Here is a 23,202-nt window from a genome sequence, read left to right on the forward strand (position 1 = left end):
TCTCTGCATTGCAGTAATTTTTATTTTGTGCAGAAGGCGTGGGATGGTGGTGCAGGCTTGGCAGCTGTGACAAGCTGAGGCCCTTCGGCCAAACTGAGGGGCTCTGGCCCAACCAACAGACAGGAAATGCCTGACCCCAAGGACATATGTGCTATTCTTGACCATAAAGATTGGAAAGAATCTCAGACTAGCTCTGGCCAACAGGGTTGTAAATGGATTTCTCTGTTGCCTTGGTTTTGAGCCTTTCTTTTTTTCTACTTGGGCTTCCCTCTCCAGGTTAAAAAAAAACAACAACCCAGTAACCACAAGGAGGAAACCATATTATTTTAGCTTCTCCTGTCTGGAGAGTGGTCAGTACTTAGCTGCAGTAATCTTTTGGCTCTGTCTGGAATTACCATGCACCTCACCGCAGCAGTCTGCCACTTGGGAGGTTGGCATGTGGTACTGGACAGTCTGGGTGTGTGCCTGGGAAGTCAGCTGCCCCTTGGGATGTGGACCCATTCCTGGGGTTCACTGGAGGCATCTCCTCCCTGTACGGGTGGGGGGGTGGTGGGGGGGGTGGTGGAGTTCTTTGCCCTTTGCATCCTTTCTGACCACAGGCTCGCTCAGGAGGAGGCAGGACTCCCATGGCCATAACCCCCTGGTTGACTGTTTACCCAGTTGATGCTTGAAGGCTGACAAATGATTAACCCCCTGGAATTCCCGGTTAGACCCCAGTTACAGTCATGAGTTCAGCCTTGGGAGCCACAGACTTAAATTGTTTTTCCAGCATTTTACCCAGCCGGGCGTCCCTGCTGGACTCTGCACTGGAAACTCTCCCAGGGGAGAGCTTGGGGCGCAGGGGGCGTGGGAAGTGAAGGCAGGAGGCACCCGGGCTGTGGGGGAGGCGGGAGACTGAGCCGCTCCGAGGTAAGGAAGGGACCCACCACAGCAGAGGGGACAGGAAAGGAGCTGCTCCTGGCGGGCCTCTTGGCCGCTTCCTTCCCCTGACATGACAGCCCCGCCGGCCTGGCTCCCGGCCGTGGCCTTGCAATGGCCTTGGCACATGACTCCCCATCCTGCCTGAGAACGGGCCGGGAGAGGTCTGTGCTCAGGCGGCGGCTCCCCCAGCTTGGTCCCGCCTGCCCTGTCTGGGGGTTGGGGAGGGGGGGTTAGGTGGGGTGGGGAGCTGCAGGCGGACCCGCTGCTGGGGTGAGGGGCGTCTGTCCTCTTCCCTGGGAGGAGGAATACAATGGCAAGGAGACTGGAGAGGCCTGACAATACCTCGGAGCCCTGTCACCTGGAGCTCAGCTAGCGAGCCCAAGTTCTTGTCACATGGAAAACTGGGTGACCCTCGGTACGCACCCCACAGAATTACTCAGATGAGAGGGATGCCCTCAAGTGCACGGTCAGCTCCATTGGTGGTCCCAATGGAAGCCCTCTGGCCACGGGGTAGCTGGGAGCACCGCCCTCTGCCACTCCCATCCCCACCAGCAGGTGGTGGGACTCACCAAGGCCGTGCACAAGGATCCGTGCACAAGGCCCCAGAAAAGGAGAGTCAATGGCTCATAAGTAAGAAGGTGGGGGAGAGATGTGTGCTGGTCGGCTTCCACCTCTTGGCAGGAAGGGAGGATGAATCCATAAAGTGGTGAGGCTTCTTCTATTGGAAAGGAATGGCTTTTGCCTTTCTAGAGGCCCAGACAGGGTCTACTGGGAGAAGGTGCCAATAAACTCGGGCAGGTTAAATTCGAATGCTGGCCCAGCAGCTGGCTTCACTTCCCCTCCTTCCACTTCATTCTCTCCCTCCCACCCTCCCTCCACCATACTTGATCACATTTACTTCCACTCTGTAGCAGTATCTTCAGACTGATCTTTCAGATGGGGTTGAGTTTGTCTGGCCAGGCACTTGAGCCTAGTGACTTTGCAGAGTTAGAAAAATTACTCTATTTTGAGATGTGGGGAGGGTGTGGGTTGAGAAGAAAGGAAGATGAACATATTGCAACTTCTGAAAACGAGGATCTGAGCAGTCTTGGCAAAGTTGGCTGATCCCACTCTGAAGTGATCGGACCCTGGAGAAGGTTTCTGTGGTGGCGCTGGCGGGTGTTGAGGGAGCTAACAGCTTGCGGTGGGAGTCAGGTAAACAAGCTGGGGCTGGAAATGTCTAAGGAAACTGACAGTGGTGCCTCCCTGGATTCACACTCCTTCCTTGTCACATGACTTCGAGAAGAGGATTCAGGCACATTCAAACCCAGTCTCCTCATCGAAGAGAAGTTAAGAGGGGCAGATACTTAGAGTCACATAGCACAGTGTCTGTGGTGGCCAAAACCAAGGCTCACCCTGCTAGTTCAGTGATTAGAACCAGATGACGCTAGTGGTAAAGAACCTGCCTACCAGTGCAGGAGGTGTAAGAGACGTAGGTTTGATCCTTGGTTCAGGAAGATCCCCTGGAGGAGGGCATGGCAACCACTCCAGTATTCTTGCCTGGAGAACCCCTTGGACAGAGGAGCCTGGTGGGCAACAGTCTACAGGGTCGCAGAGTTGGACACGACTGAGTGACTAACATATTCATTTTTTTCATTTTCCTCCTCTCTCAAGATGAAATGCATACCCTGCTTCATTAGGTTGTTGTTAAGATTAAATGATGTTAAGTCCCTAGAAATGACCAGAGATGGTTTAACATTTTAATAAGTAATCTTCTGATTTTCCTCTCAGAACCTGTGTAAACGTGTATAACGATATGTATGCTAGTGTGCATATCCTAATAAACGGGATTATTTTAAAACCAGCTAGTTTTCATCTAATAATACATTGTGACTGCCTTTCCTTACCTCTAAATAGCCTTCTCTGTTACTTGATAGCTGCCTAGAACCCTGTGATATGATGGATGGAGCTGAATCCATATTCTGGTTTTGCACTAACAAAATGCATTTTTAAACAAATTGGAGTAGATGTTGTACCATGAATGTATCTCTCGAGGTGACAGAAGCTTCCCACTCTTCTCAGAACATAAGCTAATCCTCCCTCCCCTGGTGTGAATAAGGATCTGGACATCCTCCCTTTGGGAGCTCAGAGCCTCCTTAACTCTGAATAGGGCAGCATTATGAATTTCATACACCGGCCCTAAATGGGGAACTCACACCCTGCCTCTCCTCCTATCTCCCCACTTAAATCTAAAAAAAAAAAAAAAAGAATGTTTATTTATTTAGTGTCTCTGGTATGAACTGTCTCTTGGTTCCCAAGAAATCACAATCAGAAAGTCCACTGTTCCAGTTTTGCTGTCTGGTGTGTTCTCTCAGAAGGTGCTCTGTCCTTCTTAAAAGGCTTAGAGGTAAAAACACTAAGATTTCCTGCTTCCCAAGGTAGACCCTTAAACCCTGCCCTTCATGGTGGAGAGCAGCAGTCATTTCTGTACCATTCTGGGTACCATACCCTGCCATTTTAGTTTTATGAGTTTCTGGTGATGCTCATTCTTATTTGATTCCTTTGCTTTATGGATATAAAATTCTTCTCGCTGGTCTTAGGTTGGCAGAAATCATTGATTAGGTTCCCTTTAAGTTCCCCCCACCTCTGTGCTGCTTTTGCTTTTAGTCACTAGCAAATCAGTAGGTCACAAACCTTCCTCTTAACCTCTCCATCCCCCATCTTCAGGGTGTATTACACATGTTGACTCAAGGGGTATAGCTGTCTATTATAGAGATTGAGCTCCAGGAGACAAGAGAGTGATGGGTAGAAGTGATTTAGGGTCAAGAGTCCCTTGAGGGATAGACCTCTTAAACGGTTTATGGTTTTTAAGGGATTTTCTCCTATGGCCTAATCCTGCATTTGGGACCTGGTGTTGTAACCACTTAACACATTCTAAAGGGACTCTGCTGTGTTTCAGGATACTGCTGAGTGACCATCCGCAGTCCCAGCCACTTTCCTGCAATATTTAAGAGAAAGGCTTGATTTTTCCCTGTAATTGAGGGAGTATATCATCAACTCTAGATGGCGCTGGTGGTAAAGAACCCATCTGCCAATGCAGGAGACATAAGAGACGTGGATTCCATCCCTGGGTCAGGAAGATCCCCCGGAGGAGGGCATGGCAACCCACTCCAGAATTTTTTCCTGGAGATTCCCAGGGACAGAGGAACCTAATGGGCTACAGTTCATAGAGTCACAAAGAGTCGGACAGACTGAAGCGACTTGGCACACACATAGCACACACATCATCAACTCTGAGGATAGATATAATGTGTTCTTTAGGGCCATGAGCCCATCAAAATTAAGGAGGGGCTGCAGTGTCTCTGAGGTCTGTTGAAATGGCATCAGGACTTAGAAGAATTCCACATCTGGACTACTCAGAATATCAAGTTCAAGTATTTTCCAAAGTGCTTTTTTAATGTTTCCTGCTGACACTCTCCCTGAGAGAAAGGTTAAGTAGCATTATCCTCCTTGCACTGATGAGAACACTGAAACAATAAGAGGTTTACTGACTTGCCTTGGGCTCTGGGGGAAGTCTGGCCCCACTGGAATGGCAGCTGCCCATAACTCCTGCTTTCCATGCCCAAGAGTCTGGTTGCAGAGCCCGGGCTGCCTCTGGGAAGCCCTCTCAGCGAAAGCAGACAGGAAAAGCTGAAGTAGGGGCATCTTATTCAACCATAATTTTTTTCCAAACATTTTTTTGATGTGGACCATTTTTAAACACTTTTCTTGAATTTGTCACAATATTGCTTCTGCTTTATGTTTTGGTTTTTTGCCTGTGAGGCAGGTAGGATCCTAGTTCCCTGACCAGGGATTGAACCCACCCCCCCCACCCCACATTGGAACGCAAAGTCATAACCACTGGGCCACCAGGGAAGTCCCACTGCTCAGCCATATTCTTGCAAGTCCTGTTTGGAGGCAGAGAAAGAGCTGGACACTTCAAAGTCAGTCCAAGATCTTTGACCTATAAACTGTTTTGCTGCCTTGAGCTAAGCTGTAAGAGTGATAGATGGCAGGGGTCAATTATTTTTGGCTCAAGTGCTCAGACTTGGCAGGGCGCCCTATACATTTGATATATAAACCTGACATCTACAAAAGGTTTAGGAATCTGATGTCATCTTCTCTCTACAGCTCACATGATGGCCTGTTATGTAGAGGGGCTCTGTAGATGGCAGATCCTAGAAGATCCACCTCATGCTTTAAAGTAAAGAGAATTAATTGAAAAGGAGGCTTGTCTGGGTGGCAGAGGAACGGTGTCAACTCACGAGGCCACATGCCGACTCTCACTGGACTACAGTTCGATCCGCTTCCATCCATGAAGTAAATGGGTTTCCCTGGTGGCTCAGACAGTAAAGGATCTGCCTGTAATTCAGGGAACCTGAATTTGATCCCTGGGTCAGGAAGATCCCCTGGAGAAGGGAATGGCTACCCACTCCAGTATTCTTGCCTGGAGAATTCTACGAACATAGGAGCCTGGCAGTCTACAGTCCCATTGGGTCACAGAGAGTCAAACACGGCTGAGTGACTAACACTTTCATGAAATGGATTATTTTATTAAAATGGCTCTATAGCTTTAATGATGGGGTAACAGTGGTATTCCTATTTTACAGATGAGAAACCTGAAGCTCCAAAAGGGGACTGCACAAGCCTAAGGCCAACTTGTAAACAGTACCATTCTGGGTACCATACCTTTCTGTTTTAGTTTTGCTGATTGTGCCAAGGGATGTTCCTATTAAGGTCGATCTACAATTAAGGTCGATCTACAATTAAGGTGCATAAATAAGGCAAAATATGTAATCAGGTTCTAGAGATGGCTTCTGATACAGAGGGTCCCTGCGTCCCCTCCACCTGTCCCCAAGAGACCTACTAAAGCTTGAACTTCTTGGCTGACTACTCACAGGAAGCAGCAGGTCTTCACTGCAGAGCCAGGTGCTGCTGCTGGTAGTGACGCAGTCTTAGACGAGAAGTCAGCATACTGATGCTTGTTATTCTTGTGTCTTGACTGTACTTTTCCTCTGGTTCCTTCCAGACCCCCTCCCAGTTAGCTAAAATCCTCACAAAGACTGTTGTGGGTTTCAGGAGGTCAAGATGCCCGTCCCGCCACACACCCAGTTTTACTGAGGTATAATTGACAAATAAAAATGGTGTATGTTTAGAGAAGGGCAAGCTTTAACAAGAGTAAAGAACTCATAGAACTTTGACGCAGCATGGTTAGTTTAATCCCCTGTTTCTGCCAATCTGGCTGAGACGGCAAAGAATCTGCCTGCAGTGCAGGAGACCTGGGTTTGATCCCTGGGTCAGGAAGAGCCCATGGAGAACGCTGAGTGACTATTATTAACGCCAGCAAGAAAAATTTTATATCAGTAAAGTAAAGAAATCAAATAAGTATCACCAGAAACTCATAAAACAAAGATGGCAGGGTATGGTACCCAGAATAGCACTGCTTACAAGCTGGCCTTAGGCTTGTGGGTTCCTCTTTTTGAGCTTCAAGTTTTCTCATCTGTAAAATGGGAATACCACTGTTACCCCACTGTTAAAGCTATAGAGCCATGCTAATAGAATAATCCACTTCATGAAAGTGTTAGTCACTCAGTCCGATCTGACTCTCTGTGACTCCATGGACTGTAGCCCGCCAGGCTCCTTTGTTCATGGAATTCTCTAAGCAAGAATACTGGCGTGTGGATAGCCATCCCCTTCTCTGGTCAGGGTATCTCCCCAACCCAGAGATTGAATTCGGGTCTCCTGAATTGCAGGCAGATTCTTAACCATCTGAACCGCCAGGGAAACCTATCCATTTCACAGATGGAAGCGGATCGACTGTAATCTGGTAACATTTGGCATGTGGCCCCATGAGTTACCACTGCTGCTCTGCCATCCAGACCAGCCTCCTTTTCAGTTGATTCTATTTACTTTAAATCATGAAATGGAGCCTCTAGGATCTGCCATCTAGGGCTTGGAACTCTATACATTTTATTGGACTGTGCCATCAAGTTTCATGGCAATCAAAGCCAGACCTGGTGAGGGGATGAGGCCAGACCCACGTGATCTTGATCTGTGTTTGTTTTGTCTGGAGCAGGTATCCCTGGTCACCTCCCTCATCCTGTTCTTCCTGGATGGAACAAGAAGACAAACAGGGTGTGTGTGAAGCCCAGGACTCGCAAGACAAGGGCATGGGCTCTGATTTTGAGAACTGTGAAGACAGGGAAGGGGACCCAGACGAGAGAGGAATGGGCTCTAACCCACAGGATGCAGACAAGAGAGAAGGCGACCTGGAGCGGGAGATGGGCTCCAACCCACAGGATGAAGCTCTGAGAGGACGCTCAGAGGAGAGGGAACTGATGTCTAACGTCTGCACAGGTGAGCAAAGAGCTGGGGAATTTCCGTGGAAGCTGCCCCATTCACATTGTTTTCTAGCTCCTTCAGAGTGATAATCAGGGGCAGCATTCTTAGGAGGCAGCTTTCTAGCTGCTGCTGCTGCTAAGTCGCTTCAGTCGTGTCCGACTCTGTGCGACCCCATAGACGGCAGCCCACCAGGCTCCCCCGTCCCTGGGATTCTCCAGGCAAGAACATTGGAGTGGGTTGCCATTTCCTTCTCCAATGCATGAAAGTGAAAAGTGAAAGTCAAGTCGCTCTGTCGTGTCCAACTTTTAGTGACCCCATGGACTGCAGCCTGCCAGGCTCCTCCATCGGAGACCATTAAGCAGATTCTGTACGGCCTTACAGCATCTTTCCAGGTAGTGCAGTGGTAAAGAATCTGCCTGCCTGTGTGGGAAATGCAAACAGACACAGGTTAGATCCCTGGGTCGGGAAGATGGCCCTGGAGTAGGAAAATGGCAACCCACTCCAGTACTCTTGCCTGGGAAATCGCATGGACAGAGGAACCTGGTGGACTAAAGTCTTTTACATGGGGTCACAAAGAGTCGGGCATGACTGAGTGATGGCACACACACTGTCTTAAGTTTGAGGAACATCTCTTCTTTAGTCTGATCTGGGGAGGAGCTGTAGCTGGTAAACAAGGGTGAAGAGGGTAACTCACTGGCGTGCACTTTTTAATACAAAATATTGCTATAAAATGATACTTGTTAACAGCACGAGAAGGAACGCAGGTAATACTGGGTCCTATCGTCCTGGGGTTGCTGGAGTTATATGAGTTGCTCAGCACAGATCCAGATGTTTACAGTTACAGTCATGGTCCCTGCTTGCAGATAAATAAACTCAATGGTAAGAGACTTGCCTGGGCTCACATGGCTAATACCCAAAGTGCCCAAGGGCTCTCCTAAATCTTTGCTGTTCTTCATCTGGAAAGAGAATACTGGGCCTCCATCCACTTCCTTGGTTCCATCCTTGGGCTTTTGTTGCTTGATCCTGCTCATGCCCTGGGAACTGAAATGAGCTGAAATACCTTATGATCAGGATCCTGAGGTTACAGTTCTTCCCCAGGACACCTCCCAGACCTCCTGTGCCCTCCCCTGCAGTGCACAGAATGGTCTTTCACATGCCTGGGGATAAGCAGCCAGAGGCAGATAGATGTGTGTTCTGGGTCAGCCCCCAGGCTGGACTCACCAGCTAGGTCCAGATCCTGCATCCACCTCCCCTTTTCCCTACTTCCCACCCATCTCCCCCCCCCCCCCAACACACACACAAGTAAAGCCCTTAAGTTGAGATGTGTTTGGTTTGTTGTTCCACCTTAAGCTGTTGCAGACTGACCAACCATACTAAAAGACAGACCAGTGAGTTAGGCCAGGTGGTCTCTTCTTGTGGTTGGCCAAAGTGGTCTTGTCTTTTGAGGCTAGGGCCTTGAAAAGGATTGGTGGCTCATAGAGTAGAGCAGATCTCTTCTGAGATCACAGAAAGTCCCGCCTGGCCCAGAGCTGACCATCTCAAGCGCACTGCCAGGGCTTCAGGGGGCCACGCTGAGCAGAGCCCCAGGTCCAGTGGTGGGACCTAGGCCCAGAGACAGCTGCTTGAAGAACTGGAGGGGCAAGGGTCAGATGAGCGCTCTCACTTTAGGCCATCCCTGAGTCTCCAGGTGGGAAGGAGGCTAGAATTGGGGGTTGAGTGGGCAGGGACCTTGGAGAGACATGTTAAGAGGTCCCGGGGGAGATTACCCTGTGGCCCACACTCTTACTGAGACAGGCTTCCTCTGGGTTTACCACTTGAGCGCCAAGCGTAGTCACCCCCATGGCCGCCTTTTCTGTTGCAGAGGGGCTGCTGAGCGAGGAAGATGGGGTTGTAGGCCGTGAGGAAGAGGATGACCAATCTGGCGTAGCTGAGATGACCATGTTCCCAGGGCTGTCTGAGTCGGACAGCATTTCCCGGAGCCCCCAGGAAGAGGAGGAAGAGGAGAGCGCAGGGGAGAACCGGCTAGAGGAGGAAGAGGAGCAGCCGCCCCCCGCCGTGCTTCCCTGGAGGCGGCATCTCTCCCTGGGGAGTCGGCACCGGGGCGACAAGCCAGCCCACCGCCGCTTCCGCCGCCTCCACCACCCCATGTCCATGGACCTCGGCGAGCTCGACAGCCTGATGGCCAGCATCATGGACGCGCCCACCATCTGCCCCGACTGCGGGGAGAGCTTCAGCCCCGGCGCCGCCTTCCTGCAGCACCAGCGCATCCACCGCCTGGCCGAGGCCGCCGCGGCCGCCAGCCTGGAGCCCTTCGGCTTCGCGGGCGAGTGCGAAGCGGTGGTGGGGATGATGGGTGTGGGCGGGGGCTTCGCGGCAGGGCCGGCGCTAGCCCGACCCCCGCGCGAGAAGCCCTTCCGCTGCGGGGAGTGCGGCAAAGGCTTCAGCCGCAACACCTACCTGACCAACCACCTGCGGCTACACACCGGCGAGCGGCCCAACCTGTGCGCCGACTGCGGCAAGAGCTTCAGCTGGCGCGCCGACCTGCTCAAGCACCGGCGGCTGCACACGGGCGAGAAGCCCTACCCGTGCCCCGAGTGCGGCGAGGCCTTCAGCCTCAGCTCGCACCTGCTGAGCCACCGGCGCGCGCACGCGGCGGCCAGCGGCGCGGGGCCGGCGGCGCTGCGGCCCTTCGCCTGCGGGGAGTGCGGCAAGGGCTTCGTGCGACGCTCGCACCTGGCCAACCACCAGCGCATCCACACGGGCGAGAAGCCCCACGGCTGCGGCGAGTGCGGCAAGCGCTTCAGCTGGCGCTCGGACCTGGTGAAGCACCAGCGCGTGCACACTGGCGAGAAGCCCTACATGTGCTCCGAGTGCGGGGAGACCTTCAGCGTCAGCTCGCACCTCTTCACGCACAAGCGCACGCACTCGGGCGAGCGGCCCTACGTGTGCCGCGAGTGCGGCAAAGGCTTCGGGCGCAACTCGCACCTGGTGAACCACCTGCGCGTGCACACGGGCGAGAAGCCCTTCCGCTGCGGCCAGTGCGAGAAGCGCTTCAGCGACTTCTCCACGCTCACGCAGCACCAGCGCACGCACACGGGCGAGAAGCCCTACACGTGCATCGAGTGCGGCAAGAGCTTCATCCAGAGCTCGCACCTGATCCGCCACCGCCGCATCCACACGGGCAACAAGCCGCACAAGTGCGCGGGCTGTGGCAAGGGCTTCCGCTACAAGACGCACCTGGCGCAGCATCAGAAGCTGCACCTGTGTTAGGGCTGGGCCCAACGGAGGCTGCCCGGGGTGGGGCGGGGGTGGGCGATCACGTGGGGACTAGGTGTCCTGGGGACAGACCCTATAGAGAGACGGGGAAGGGGGGCGGGATGCACAATCTGAGAACAACTAGGGAGCCTTTTAGGTGTTAGGAGTCCCGAAGGGGTGGGTTGAATAAGAGTTGTTCTTTGGGAGGTGCTGTATTTTGCCTGTCTCCTCCCTAACGGTGAAATGTTTGGGAGATGTGCTTGAGCGTGGTAATTTCATCAAATGCACGCTGTAGGGAGTCAAGAGTGTGGAGGAGCAGGCATTTTGAGGACTTATAGGCAGAGGAGATATGGGGTGGGGGCGGCTACAGGATGGCAGGCAACACAGTAGGTTGGGCCGTGATGGCCTCCGGGAAGCAGGCAGTGGGTGTGGATGGAAAGTTAGGGATAAAATCAAAGGCAGGTATGAGTAATTCTATCCTGGCTTCACCAGGTATTAAGCCACTGTTTGCCCTGTTCTCCCCATATCAGCTGCAGTCCCACAAAAAGTAGAGGAACTTTGTCAGTCCTACAGGAGTGGATATTTTATGTACTCTTCCCTTCCTTTCTCTGAGCCACAGCTAGCTGCTATTTTGAGACGTCCAGGGGAAACTGGGCAGAATTTTCAGCTACACACCCTCATTTCCAGGGCAGAATCTCTGAGGTTTAGAAATTCATTTGTAACTGGTTTTCAGATCAGGGAGCGCTTGGTACTGCCCCTGGTTCTTTGCTACTTTAAAGTAATCTAGCTTCATGCTGGGTTAGGGCGGGCTATGTGGATGAATACCCCCGCCCCTGGTGGCAGGTGTGATCCAGGTCCAGTGTTCTTTCAGGTCTCCTGTGGTCTTTAAGTGCTGGGAAATGAAACAATCCCAGCCATGTGTTTCTTTTCCTTTCCCAGGTCAGCTTGATGCTTGTTTCAAGTGAAACTCGGGCCATCAACGGTGGCCCTAGTGACCTGCTGCAAAAGTCAGTTTGCTCAGAGTTTTGCTGGCCTTCTGGGAGAAATCCAGGAAAGCAAGATGTTCCCGTGCTGGGGCGCAAGGCTCCTGTGTCTCATTGGTATCTGTGTACCTCTCCCCTCTGCAGTGACTGGGGAGCTATCCCAACTCCCACCTCCACCCATATGGTTACGGGCTCTGGTCTGAGCAGAAATTTCTCTTTCCTACACAGGGAGGCACAGCAGAAAACTCAAGACTTCACACAAGGAGGGCACAAGCAGGGATAGGTATGGATGCAAAATTGCCAAATAGCACAAGCAGTGAATGTGGTCTGGTGGTTCTGTAAATGCCAAAATAGCACTTTTGTATTTGTAAAGTGCTTCATGCTTTTGAATGATTGTTAGTTGTTTCTCACATCTTTGTGAGGTAGGACAGTATTATGACCCCTGTCTTAGGGAAGGCCAGGGGACAGGAGTGCGACAGGCGGCTCTGAAGAGAGGCAGACAGCAGTGTGGATAGGCGGGTCTGACCTATTGTGCTCTCTAGTTCAGCTGCTAGGAAGACTCACCTGTTGTGATTTATATAATAAGGACACTGAAAATTCTTATGCTTGACGGAAAAACTTAAGGCTAGTCTAGAAGGGCCAAAGATGTCCTTGTTGACAAAGCTGGTCTTTGTCATGTAATTAGAGTGTCCTAGATATGTTCCATTTCTAGTCGGGGCTATAGATGACTCTTGTATAGACTTCAGTTACCTATGCTGAAAATCCCTCCCTTAGGTTAGCCTTTAGAAGGTAGAGTTGTGGAAAGCGGTTTTGTTTTCTTTATTAGTGATTGTTACCCTCTACTTTTCATGAAAGCATCTTCACAAACTGTTGGACACACTTGACAAGGAAAAAAAAATCCACAAGATCGTTTTTGTCTTTTAGCAAACTTTCTATGGATGCTGGTAGGTTATACTTGGTCAGTTGCATTTTAGCAAAGAATTCTTTGGGGACTGTAGGAAAGCATGTTTTTGCCATTATAACACTTAAAAAAAAAATCCTGAGAAATCTGGGTTTGTATAATGCCTGTTGATCTTGCTCTCTAAATTGGTTTATTGTTATTCACAAATGCAAATAGATTTTTAAACTATAGATAGTTTTGAAAGATACTAATTCCTTTTTATTTTGGTTGAGAGTAATCTGAGCAAAGCAAGGGTCCATTATTCTGACTCTTGAAGTCTGAATACTAAGTGTATAAGACTCACATGAAAATAATAGAGCCAATTTGTAGGTAATCTTATTCCTTTTTTTTTTTTTTTTTAAATGCACATCTACCTCTTCCAGCTGTTTTTAAGTTCTTTCAAGTCTGTGCCTATGAAATCTCATCCGACTTTTGGTTATTCATGGGTTTATGACCCACATTCTGGGTCACTTGGTCTTTTGCTGACATTTTCATACTATTGCCGTTTCATCTGCAGCAGCTCTCGAGCATGGGTTCAATGGGAAGAGGAGGCTGAAACTAATGTTCAGAATTTGCTGGCAGCAGAAATCTTTGGATGTCACTGACCTCTGTTCTTTCAGTTACCATAGATAAGAAAGCCAGCTACTACTTCAGCATCCCTTCTATGAGTGCATCCTTTAGCAAAGGAAAACAGTCCAGCTACCAACTCCCTACTCATGGTGCATCTAAGATGTGATTCCATTTTCCTTACAATTCTTCAGGGAACACAGCTGCATTAAGTGAGGTTAAACGCATTCAGGAAGTTGTTTCTTATATTTAGTCCTAGAAAATTAGTATTTCTAAAGCAAACCCTGGTAACTGTGGTTCACCCTTAAAAATGTTCATCTGAAGACTCCTACCAACTCATTCATGATGGTGGAGGCAAATGTATCATTTGTTTCCTGGGGAGCTGGGTCAAGTGCAGGCTGCACTTTTCTGAGAACAGAGAGCAGGTTTAAATAGGTTACATGGCTTGATTAAATATTGAGCTCTGAGTTGGAAGGAGAAGATAAGTTAACCCCTTGAGCCATGTGGCCTCTTTAAGATCCTGAGGCTATACATATGTGAAAAAGTACAAATTAAGAACCTGTGTTCATAGACAATCGGAACTGTGTTTCTGAAGTTTGTGCACATTTTCCTTCACTGTAATGTTATTTTACAACTGTTTGTTATAATAGTGAATAATTTAATGATCCTAAAAGTAACAGGTTTTGTGTGAGTGTGTGCTTGTGTATGTGAGAATTGCCTTATTTTCAGGTTGTTTTATTTAAATGATGGTTCCTTGGACAGCATTCTGGTGTTCAGCAACCAATATGGAATATTTGTCATTAAATCCAGATCAGTCTTTTACCATGTCAGTCTTTCTTCTTTACCCATTAAATAGCACTTGTCACCCATTAAATAGAACTCAGTTCAATCTATGGAAGTTATGCTCTGGTAGAACAAGGGTCAGCAAGAAGCCAAATCCAGCCCTTCCCTTTGTGTGAATAAAATTTTGTTGGGAGACTTCCCTGGTGGTCCTGTGGTTAAGAATCCACCTTTCAATGCAGAGGACTCGGTGTGATCCCCGGTCAGGGAACTAAGATCCCACCACAACTGGAGAGCCCAAGTAGGAAAAAAAAAAAAAACAAAAACAAACAACTGCAGCAAAAGATCCTGAGTGCTGAAACTAAGACCCAACAATGACAAATAAATATTTTTTAAAAAAATTATTGGGATGCAATTCTACTTAGCCTTCTTTACATCGTGTCTATGGCTGCTTGTGCACTAAATGGCAAGGCTGAGTAGTTGTGACAGAGGCTATGTGACCCACGATCCCAAGATATTTACCACCTCAACCTTTACAGAAAAGGTTTGCTCACTCCTGATTTAGAATGTCTAGGTGGATCCTAGATCATTCTGGAATTGGCTGATGTCTTAAGTAGTCTGCCCGTTCTAACCAATAGTTCAGAGCAACATTTCTGCACTAATGTGGCTTTGGGCTGTTGGGAATGTGTTAATGTTATACTGTTGTAGCAATTTCCAAAGATCTGTCTTCATTCCTTGTAAGAAGCAATCTGTGAGGAATTTTGGCAGTAGGCAGGACTACAGTGACAGGAGGGAAGCAGTTTCAGGTCCCATTTCTGATCTGTAAAGAATGTATTCTTGAATCACACAACAAAGTATTTTCTTTCACCCAGTTTTCAAAAATATAGCTTAATGAGTCCAGATAATATGGAATGCAACTTATCAGCTAGACTAAACTTGCTCAAAGTATTTTCTAGCTAGTCTCTGCCCCTGAAAACAATGGCACAGTAGTTTGAAAAGAAGGGGTTCTCAAGTAATAGAAAAGAACATGAAAGGCAGCTTAATTTCTTTTCGTGATCGCAACTACCTCCTCAAGTGAATATCCACAGCCCTTGCGCTGCTGAGCAGGGCCAGCGACTGCTGGGTTCTAGTCCTGTAAGGAGGCAGTCAGTTTGTGATCGCAGCATTTCTCCCTGAGCCTGACTATTCTGGCTCGAAGCAACCACCAGTTTAATTCCTAGTCCCCGGGAAGCTATGTTAAACCAGGCATTTGAAGTACCCGTTCAGTGCCTTATGGGAACACAGCAGTAAACCTGGTCTTAGGTGATGCATGGTGAGGGGATGCTCAACCTGGACTTCAGTTAGGGCAGCCTCGATCCATGTTCCAGTTAGAGAAAGTATATCTAATCAACTTGGAATTCTCCAGGTTTGATTCATTTCAGACAGATTTTCTTAATATAACATTAACTGCACAGTAGGATTACCTTGTTAGTTGCTAAGTCATGTTTGACTCCTTGTGACCCCATGGACTACAGCATGTCAGGCTTCCCTGCCCTTCAGTATCTCCTAGAGTTTACTCAAACTTACATTCATTGATGCCACCCAACCATCTCATCCTCTGTCACCCCCTTCTCCCACCTTCAATCTTTCCCAGCATCAGAGTCTTTGCTAGTGAGTCGGCTCTTCCCATCAGGTGGCCAAAGTATTGGAGCTTCAGCTTCAGCATCAGTCCTTCCAATGAATATTCAGGGTTGATTTCCTTTAGGATTGACAGGTTGGATCTGGAGTTTTAAAAACAACCCTATCCCAAACAAACAAAACTGTTCAAGGCACTGGTTAACTGGTCTGGGGTGATGTCCAAGTACATCATGATTTTATTAAGACTTCCCAGGTGATTTTAATGGGTATTTCATGGAAACTCAGCCAGGATTGAGAGGTCTATAGGATGAATTAAGCACCTCCTTTCTTCCTTGGGGATTATGGTTAGGTAAGATTCCTAAGCCGCAAACCCTTTTGTCTGCCTTGGGGTACAGAGGGGACCGTTCAGATGCAAAGGGTATTGTCAGACAGAGCAGGCACTGCTGCCTGTCTACTCTTGGTAGGCCTCTGTTTCACACATGCCTTCCCCAAATAGTTAAAGATAATAAGTAAGAGTCAGGAAAAATGCCTGTCTGCTGTTCCTCAGATAATGCCCCAGGGGCATCGCTGGCTGCCACCGGCCCTTCTCTGTATTTGCCAACTGCAGAAAGCCTGCCTTCCCTTCTTTCTGACCTTCATCCCTTGTCTCAGCTCACTTAACAAAGCAAAATTCCACACATTTCTCTTTTTCTCAGCTGCACTTGGCAGTCAAATTGTTTCCTAAATTTTGCTGCCGGAGGGAAAGAGGAGGAGGTCCCAGCTTGAGCAGATGAGTGTCCTGCTCTTGTCTTTCCCGGCCAGAGCTCAAGTGTCTGCAGTTCACTGCCGCCTGCCTTTGTTTCAAGGTCACTTCTGTTAGCCCCGGACACATTCCATTAGTTTTCAATTTCCAGCTGTCCTGATGGGATCCAAGTCACACTGTTCACAGCCCTCTGTATCCGTCTATGATGAGGTGACCCACCTCATCACAGTGACCAAGATGCTCAGCTTTGGAAACCAAAGAGGTGGGTGGCAAAGGGTCCCAAGTACCAAGCTGTCCTATGCTTAAGAAGTTTGAAAAAAAGTTATCAGTGTGTGTGCATTGATCAGGTTGGCATTCCCACGCATGTATTTGGAGGGGTTTCATCCTGACTGAAAGAACTGAAAGGTTCCAGGCCCCCCAAGTTGCTGGAGACTAGGGAGTCAATGGAAGCATTCAGAGCAGACATTTATCTGCAGAAGGTGCTCCTTTGATTTCCCCTGCAGGAGACAGCGTTCCCTGTATACCTATGATTAAGCAAGAGCTGTTTTGCCCACTGCTGAAAGACATGTTCCTAATCAGGGCTGGCTGTGTAATTTTAAGGGCTCTGCAAATCAAAGGGGGGCCCTCCCGGCAGAGCATGAAGTCAAGCACGGGTCACCTCTCAATCCACATGCCGGTGAAGATGCCCTGTTCATAACTGCCAGGGACTTTGCACTTCAGGTGGTGGGGGGAGGATTCTAGATCCCCAGCCGTGAGTACGCTCTCCCTACCTTAATGGCCAGGGTCTGTGCCAGGAGGGCCAGTAGCCCACCTCATGCCCACCCTCTGTCTCCAGCATCTATTTTGGAAGAAGGGCTGACTTTCTGGTGCAGTTTCTTCAGTTTATGATGGAAAGACTGCATATGAGGAGCTTCAGTTCTCTAGGACAGACTGGTGACTGTACCAGAGTTTGCGACTGACCTCGGCCCCCTGGGCTTCCCTTGTGGCTCAGACGGTAAAGCGTCTGCCTGCAATGCAGGAGACCTGGGTTTGGTCCCTGGGTTGGGAAGATCCCCTGGAAAAGGAAATGGCAACCCACTCCAGTACTCTTGCCTGGAAAATTCCATGGACAGAGGAGCCTGGTAGGCTATATAGTTCATGGAATCGCAGAGTCAGACACGACTGAGCAACTTACCTTATCACTTATCAGGGCCCCCTGCCCTTGGGAACAGAGTGGTCAATCCACTTTTTCTTGGATTCCATCCCAACAGAGGCTCCATTCTGTCATAATGAACCTCTTTCACGCCTTGAAATACCAGGTCCCCTCCCTGCTCAAGATCTCTGGGATCTTGGGCCATGACAAAGGAAAAGGACTCCCCCGTGAACTTCTCCCAGATGCCCCCGATGCTTTTTAAAATTATTTATGGCTGCACTAGGTCTTTGTTGCTACATGCGGCCTTTCTCTAGTTGGAGTTCGAGGGCTTCTCATTGTGGTGGTTTCTCTTGTGGAGCACCGGCTCTAGGGACCTGGGCTTTAGTAGCCATGGTGCACCGGTTTAGTTGTCCCTTGGCATGTGGGATCTTTCCAAACCAGGGACTGAACCCATGTTTCCTGCCTTGGCAGGTGGATTCTTAACCACTTGGGCCACCAGGGAAGTCCCCTCCCTTGATGCTTCCAGAAGCACTTGCTGTAGCTTGAGGGATTGAGCTGTCCTTACCCTGAGTCACTTGGGCTTCCCCCGTGGCTCTGTGGTAAAGAATCCACCTGCAATGCAGGAGACACGCAGGTTTGATCCCCGGGTCAGGAAGATCCCGTGGCAGAGGGCATGGCAGCCCACTGCAGTATTCTTGCCTGGGAAATCCTATAGACAGAGGAGGCAGGAGACAGCGTCCTTGGGGTTGAATAGAGATGTGACTGAGCACACACATCCCAAATCACTTAAGGGAGTGGGAGATTTTCTTATGAGTTCAGCTTTTCAGTAAAAGTAGGATCCCCTTATTTCTGTAGTACAAAACTCCTGGGCATGAGGTCGTTTCAGGTTGTGTATCTAATTTCTAAAACCCTTAAAATCTTAGCAGCTAAGTTTTGCCTTCACAAAAACCTCTTTGCTCTCATATTCTCTTCACTTACTCATCACTCACTCACTGTTCATATTTCTACCCCTAACCCCCTAAGAGGAAGTGTGGTTTCTTCTCTTTTTCCTGATTCTCATAATGAAGGTCCAACTTCTTCAGGTTCATTAATACCCTGATATTATTGCTGAATTCATTCTAGAATTGTCATTTCTTCTGCCTCCCTTCACTCCCCACCTCAGCAATTCAGTTGTTCGTGTGTGTTTGTCTGTCTGTCTATTCACCCACCTGTCATCTGTCCATCGTGTGACCATTTTGTGACAGATAGAGGGCCAGGCATAGGGGACACAGAGATGAAATGGTGAGTTCTCACCCTCAAGAATATAAACGTGTAGTGAGGGAAGCAGAATATATGAATAGCAATTAGATACCCACATGGTGCAGAGGTGATAAAATGGGAAGCACTGAATGTTAAATAAGGAGTTGAGAAGGATGTGGCAGGAGAGGTGGGCGAGCTCAAAGCAGAAGGAGCACCATGCATTGGTACAGGAATATGTAAAAGATGATACATGCCAGCAGCTCCCAATTTGGGCCTGTTATTGCAGCATAAAGTTGGAGAATCTGGAGACAGGGCAGAGATTGGTGGGAATTTAGTCTGGAGAGGTAGGCAAGAGTTAGCTCTTAAGATCTTTTCTTTTAAAATTGAAGTGTAGTTGATTTAGAATGCTGTGTTAATTACTGCTATAGAGAAGTGATTCAGTTATGCACACACACACACACATATATATATATCTATCTGTGTATGTATTTATATGTATACATATAAATATACATACATACATATATCCATGAAGGAGGAAATGGCAACCCACTCCAGTATTCTTGCCTAGAAAATCCCATGGACAGAGGAGCCTGGTGGGCTACGGTCCATGAGGTTGCAAACAGCTGAACACAATTGAGCGACTTACCACTACTACATACATATGTACATTTGCGTATATATATATACACCTACATGAAAATGTATATATGTGTGTGTGCATAACTGAACCACTTCTATACAGCAGCAATTAACACAACATTGTGTTAATATGTGTATATCTATACACACACAGTCATTTTTAAAAATTCTTCCATTATGGTTCATAATAGTGAGACAGGCCTGGGACCTGGGATACTTTGTTGCACATGCACTTGGACACACCTCTCCTCAAGAAATAAAATACAAAGGAACTATACAGGACTAGGGACTAAAAATAACTGTGGTTTTGGTTTACCCCAACTTGGTTGGGGTAAATACTGGATCCAAAAGATACAAAGAAATGAAAAAACTGCCACTTTTTGAAGAAACTGGAGGAAAAGTTGGGGGTGAGCAACATGCCCCCTGCACGCAATACCACCAAAAGGGTGGGCAAAACACCTAAGCCACCTCTTAAACCCGACCCCTGGACACACCCCTACCCTCACCCCATAGAAGGAACAAGCTTGCCCCCTCAGCAGGGGGATAAGCAAGCAAGGGAACGTGTTGTTCGTCCTCGTTCCCCTTTGCCGCAGCAGGGACCCCAATAAAGCCTTGCCTGAATTTCTCATCTGGCCTCCAGTCAATTGCTATTGATTGGGACCGGCCAAGAACCCTGTTTGGTTGCAACAGGATATTGAATATAGTTCTTTGTGCTCTACAATAGGACCGTGTTGTTTATCCTTTCTATATATAAAGGCTTACATCTGCTAACCAGTTATCCTCCCCTTCCTCCTCCCATCTTGGCAACCACCAGTCTGTTGAGAAGCTTTCTATGTTGTCCTAAGACACTCAGGACTATCCAAGGAGTCCTGAGGCTCCTTCACTGGATGGTTTCACAGAAGAGAGTGACATGGACAGTTTTTATGTAGGATGGATAACTCTGGCAAAACTACCGAGAATGAATTTCACGGATAATGACTCTGAGGCAGGGAGGCCTGACCCAGGCTGGGTTACCGGGGAGGCAGGCAACAGCTTCGGGAGGTGTCTGGGAGGTGAAGCCGATAAGACTGAATGATAGGCTGGAGGGAGAGTAAGGGAAGGCCACTGAGGTCTCTGGCTTCAGAAAGTGGGTACATGGGGTGCTCACTCAGGCCTTGCCCAAAGTAGTGTCTGTCCTGCCTCAGGCTGGCCTCAGCTGCCCTGTGTGTTCCCTTTGTTAACACTACATAAATCAAGCCTTTATTTCTTGCCTACATTCTTGAAGTAGCCTTTTAATCTTTTCCAATCCATCCTACACATTGCTGCCAAAGTAATCGTCCAGGGACAGCTGAACAAGAATCTTCAGGGGTTTCCCACTGCATATTGAATAATCTCCACATTCCACAGTCTGACTACTGATATTTGTTGTTCAGGGGCGTGGGGAGAGGGGGCAGGTATGGAGACATGCTCCTTGTTCTTAAAGAGTCTAATTTGCCAGAGAAGGTGAGGCATGTGACATGTAGTTAAACGTCAGATGGTCTCTGGAAGGGGAAGGAAGGCAGTCTCCTACAGGTGACCAAGGGAACCCACCAAGTTTTTCCAGGTGTGTCCTCCATTCTTTCCCGCATCTGGTCTTTCCACACGGGTCTCTTCACTGCCTGAAAATGACTCCCATCTCTCACCTCTGTATCTTTCCCGTCTCTATCGCCTCTGGCTGGCATACATCCCCCCACATTTCTGCCTGTTGAAGTCCTACCCAACTGTCAACATCAAGGCCCAGTGCAAGGGCTCTGTGGAGTACCCTACCCAGAGAGGACCCTCCAAAAGCATTTTACCTTTCTAAGGGCACTTGGTACATTTTACTGTGCACGGAACTGACCATGCCTCCTATTTTATTGCTTCCACTAGACTGAAAGCAGAGATGCAAAACCAGAAGCCTTAGGTGTCAGTCCAGCCCACAGATGTGTTTTGTTATTTTGAACTTTTTTAAAATCAAAATTAATGTTTTAAAAATTATAACATATATCAAACATACAGAAAAGTACAGAAGATAATGTTATGTATACTCGAGACCTAGCGCCAAAAATGAACAGATTGCCTTCAACACCTCACTGCCCATTTTTAAAGAAATAAGCTATTACACATAAAATTTGAGCACAAACCCACACTGGTCCCATTCCCAGAACTGGTCTTCACACTGTTTTTAAAATTTAGAATTAGTTGACAGTATTTAGAAATCAAAAGATTTCACATAAAAAATTAGGAAGCTTTGCTTTCCTTGAAGAGTCAGAAGATCTGGTGATTTGGGGTATATTCCCACTTGAGTCATGGGAGGGGGGGTCTGTGACTGCTACCCCCTTGAGATGAAGTATGTGCTCCCCTGCACACCACACTCCCCACCACTCCCTGAGGCCTCTTAGCTCTTGCCTGCCTCACTTACACATGGTACCTGGCTCCTGCAGGCATGTGAGTTTGCCATCTTTATGTAAGAGCGTTGAAGTCAAAAGCTTTTTATTACTGGAACTGAACCATAACTTGCTGAAAGACCTGGAGCAAGTTATTGACCTCTCTGTCTCCATTTCCTCATATATTAGGCTAGGATAATAAGCGTACCTACTTTTGGATGTTGACTGAGTATTATTATATATATGGGACTTCCCAGGTGGCACTGGGGTAAAGAACCTGCCTGACAATGCAGGAGATGAAAGAGATGCAGGTTCGATCCCTGAGTTGGGAAGAGTCACTGGAGGAGGGAATGGCAACCCACCTCAGTATTTTTGCCTAGAGAATCCTATGGACAGAGAAGCCGGATGTGCTATGGCTCATAGGTTCACAAAGAGTTCAACATGACTGAAGCGACTTAGCAGGCCCAGGTGGTGCTAGTGGTACATGACCTGCCTGCCAATGCAGGAGACACAAGAGGTGCAAGTTTGATCCCTGGGTCGGGAAGATCCCCTGGAGGAGGAAGTGGCAACCCACTCCAGTATTGTTGCCTGGGAAATCCCACAGACGGGCTGCAGAGCCTGGCGGGCTACAGTCCATGGGTCTGCAGAGTCAGGACTGAATGACTGAACGCACACACACTCATCTAAAATGTGTTAGAACCATACTTGGTTCATAATTTTGCTGGTTGAGGTTCCCATTCTTTTACCCCAAACCCTCAGGGCTAGATATATTTTTGAATTCAGATTTCTTTTGGATTTTAACAAGGTAATAAGAGTATGTATCATATATTACAGTACACTCCAGCAAGATCCAGGTTAGCAACTTGTCATTAAACACACTGAAATTTCTGCATTAAAAAACCTAGAGTACACGTGAAGTGTGATCCAGACTTAAATTGCTCCATCCATTCTGGGGTGGGCCAGGCTGCCTATAAGCATTGAGGCCTTCAGGGAGAAGATAGGTCTCAATCCCAGATCTCTCGGATTTTGACGCTTTGGGGGGTATTTGGGATTTCTTGTGAGAGAGGAGAAATTGTGAGGGTGGGTTTTGTCGTTGTCCTCATCTGTTTGTTAATGAAGTAACTGGGGATATTGTAGTTGTCCTGCAGTTTCCACCACAGCTGTCTGGTCTGCCTTCCCCCGGCCGCTTCAGGTCCTTTGTCGCTTTTCTGCCCCTCCTTCCCCAGGCCAGTCACCCTCCTGCCAGCTCCACCTCGGCCCTCTGAGGCTTGCCTCCTCAAACTTGGGGGGGCAGTCTAAACTACCCAATCTCCCCGGGGCAAACCCTTTTCGCCCGGCGGACCTGGGTCCTCTCTCCCCTCCCTCCGCCCCCTCCCCTCTCCCAGCGCCGCCCCCGCCTGCCCCGGCCGCTGCTCAGCTGCTTCCCGCTGCCTGGACCACCTCACTCAGTTCCTGCCTAAGTCCCAGCTCTCTCCTCCGAGACCTAGCTGCGGTCCCAGCTCGTCCTTGAGGCTTTTCCCAATAACTTCTGTTCAGCTCCGCTCTGCAGACCCAGCATCCAGAGCAGTAACTGGTGGCTGAGCACGTGGCTGGCTTGCGTCCACTCGTTCAGCCGTACCCCACGCGATCACCCAGGTGTG

General features: G+C 48.6%; 1 protein-coding gene across 3 annotated transcripts in view; it reads left to right on the plus strand.

Annotated features, from left to right (window-relative positions):
* Positions 1-14,210, plus strand: part of ZNF697 (zinc finger protein 697) — a 33,817-nt gene extending 19,607 nt beyond the window's left edge. Inside the window, exons 1-3 of one of the 3 annotated variants that reach the window (XM_065906005.1) lie at positions 831-909; positions 7,016-7,296; positions 9,143-14,210. In XM_065906005.1, the coding sequence (XP_065762077.1) occupies positions 7,053-7,296; positions 9,143-10,551 (1,653 nt within the window). In that variant the 5' untranslated portion in view covers positions 831-909; positions 7,016-7,052 and the 3' untranslated portion in view covers positions 10,552-14,210. Of the gene's footprint in view, positions 1-830; positions 910-4,818; positions 5,144-7,015; positions 7,297-9,142 lie in introns of those variants that run through there. The other 2 variants (XM_065905986.1, XM_065905995.1) reach the window with 2 other exon arrangements.
* The last annotated feature ends 8,992 nt before the right edge of the window (positions 14,211-23,202 follow it).

Source organism: Muntiacus reevesi, chromosome 1, assembly GCF_963930625.1.
Source record: "Muntiacus reevesi chromosome 1, mMunRee1.1, whole genome shotgun sequence".
Classification (NCBI taxonomy): Eukaryota; Metazoa; Chordata; class Mammalia; order Artiodactyla; family Cervidae; genus Muntiacus; species Muntiacus reevesi.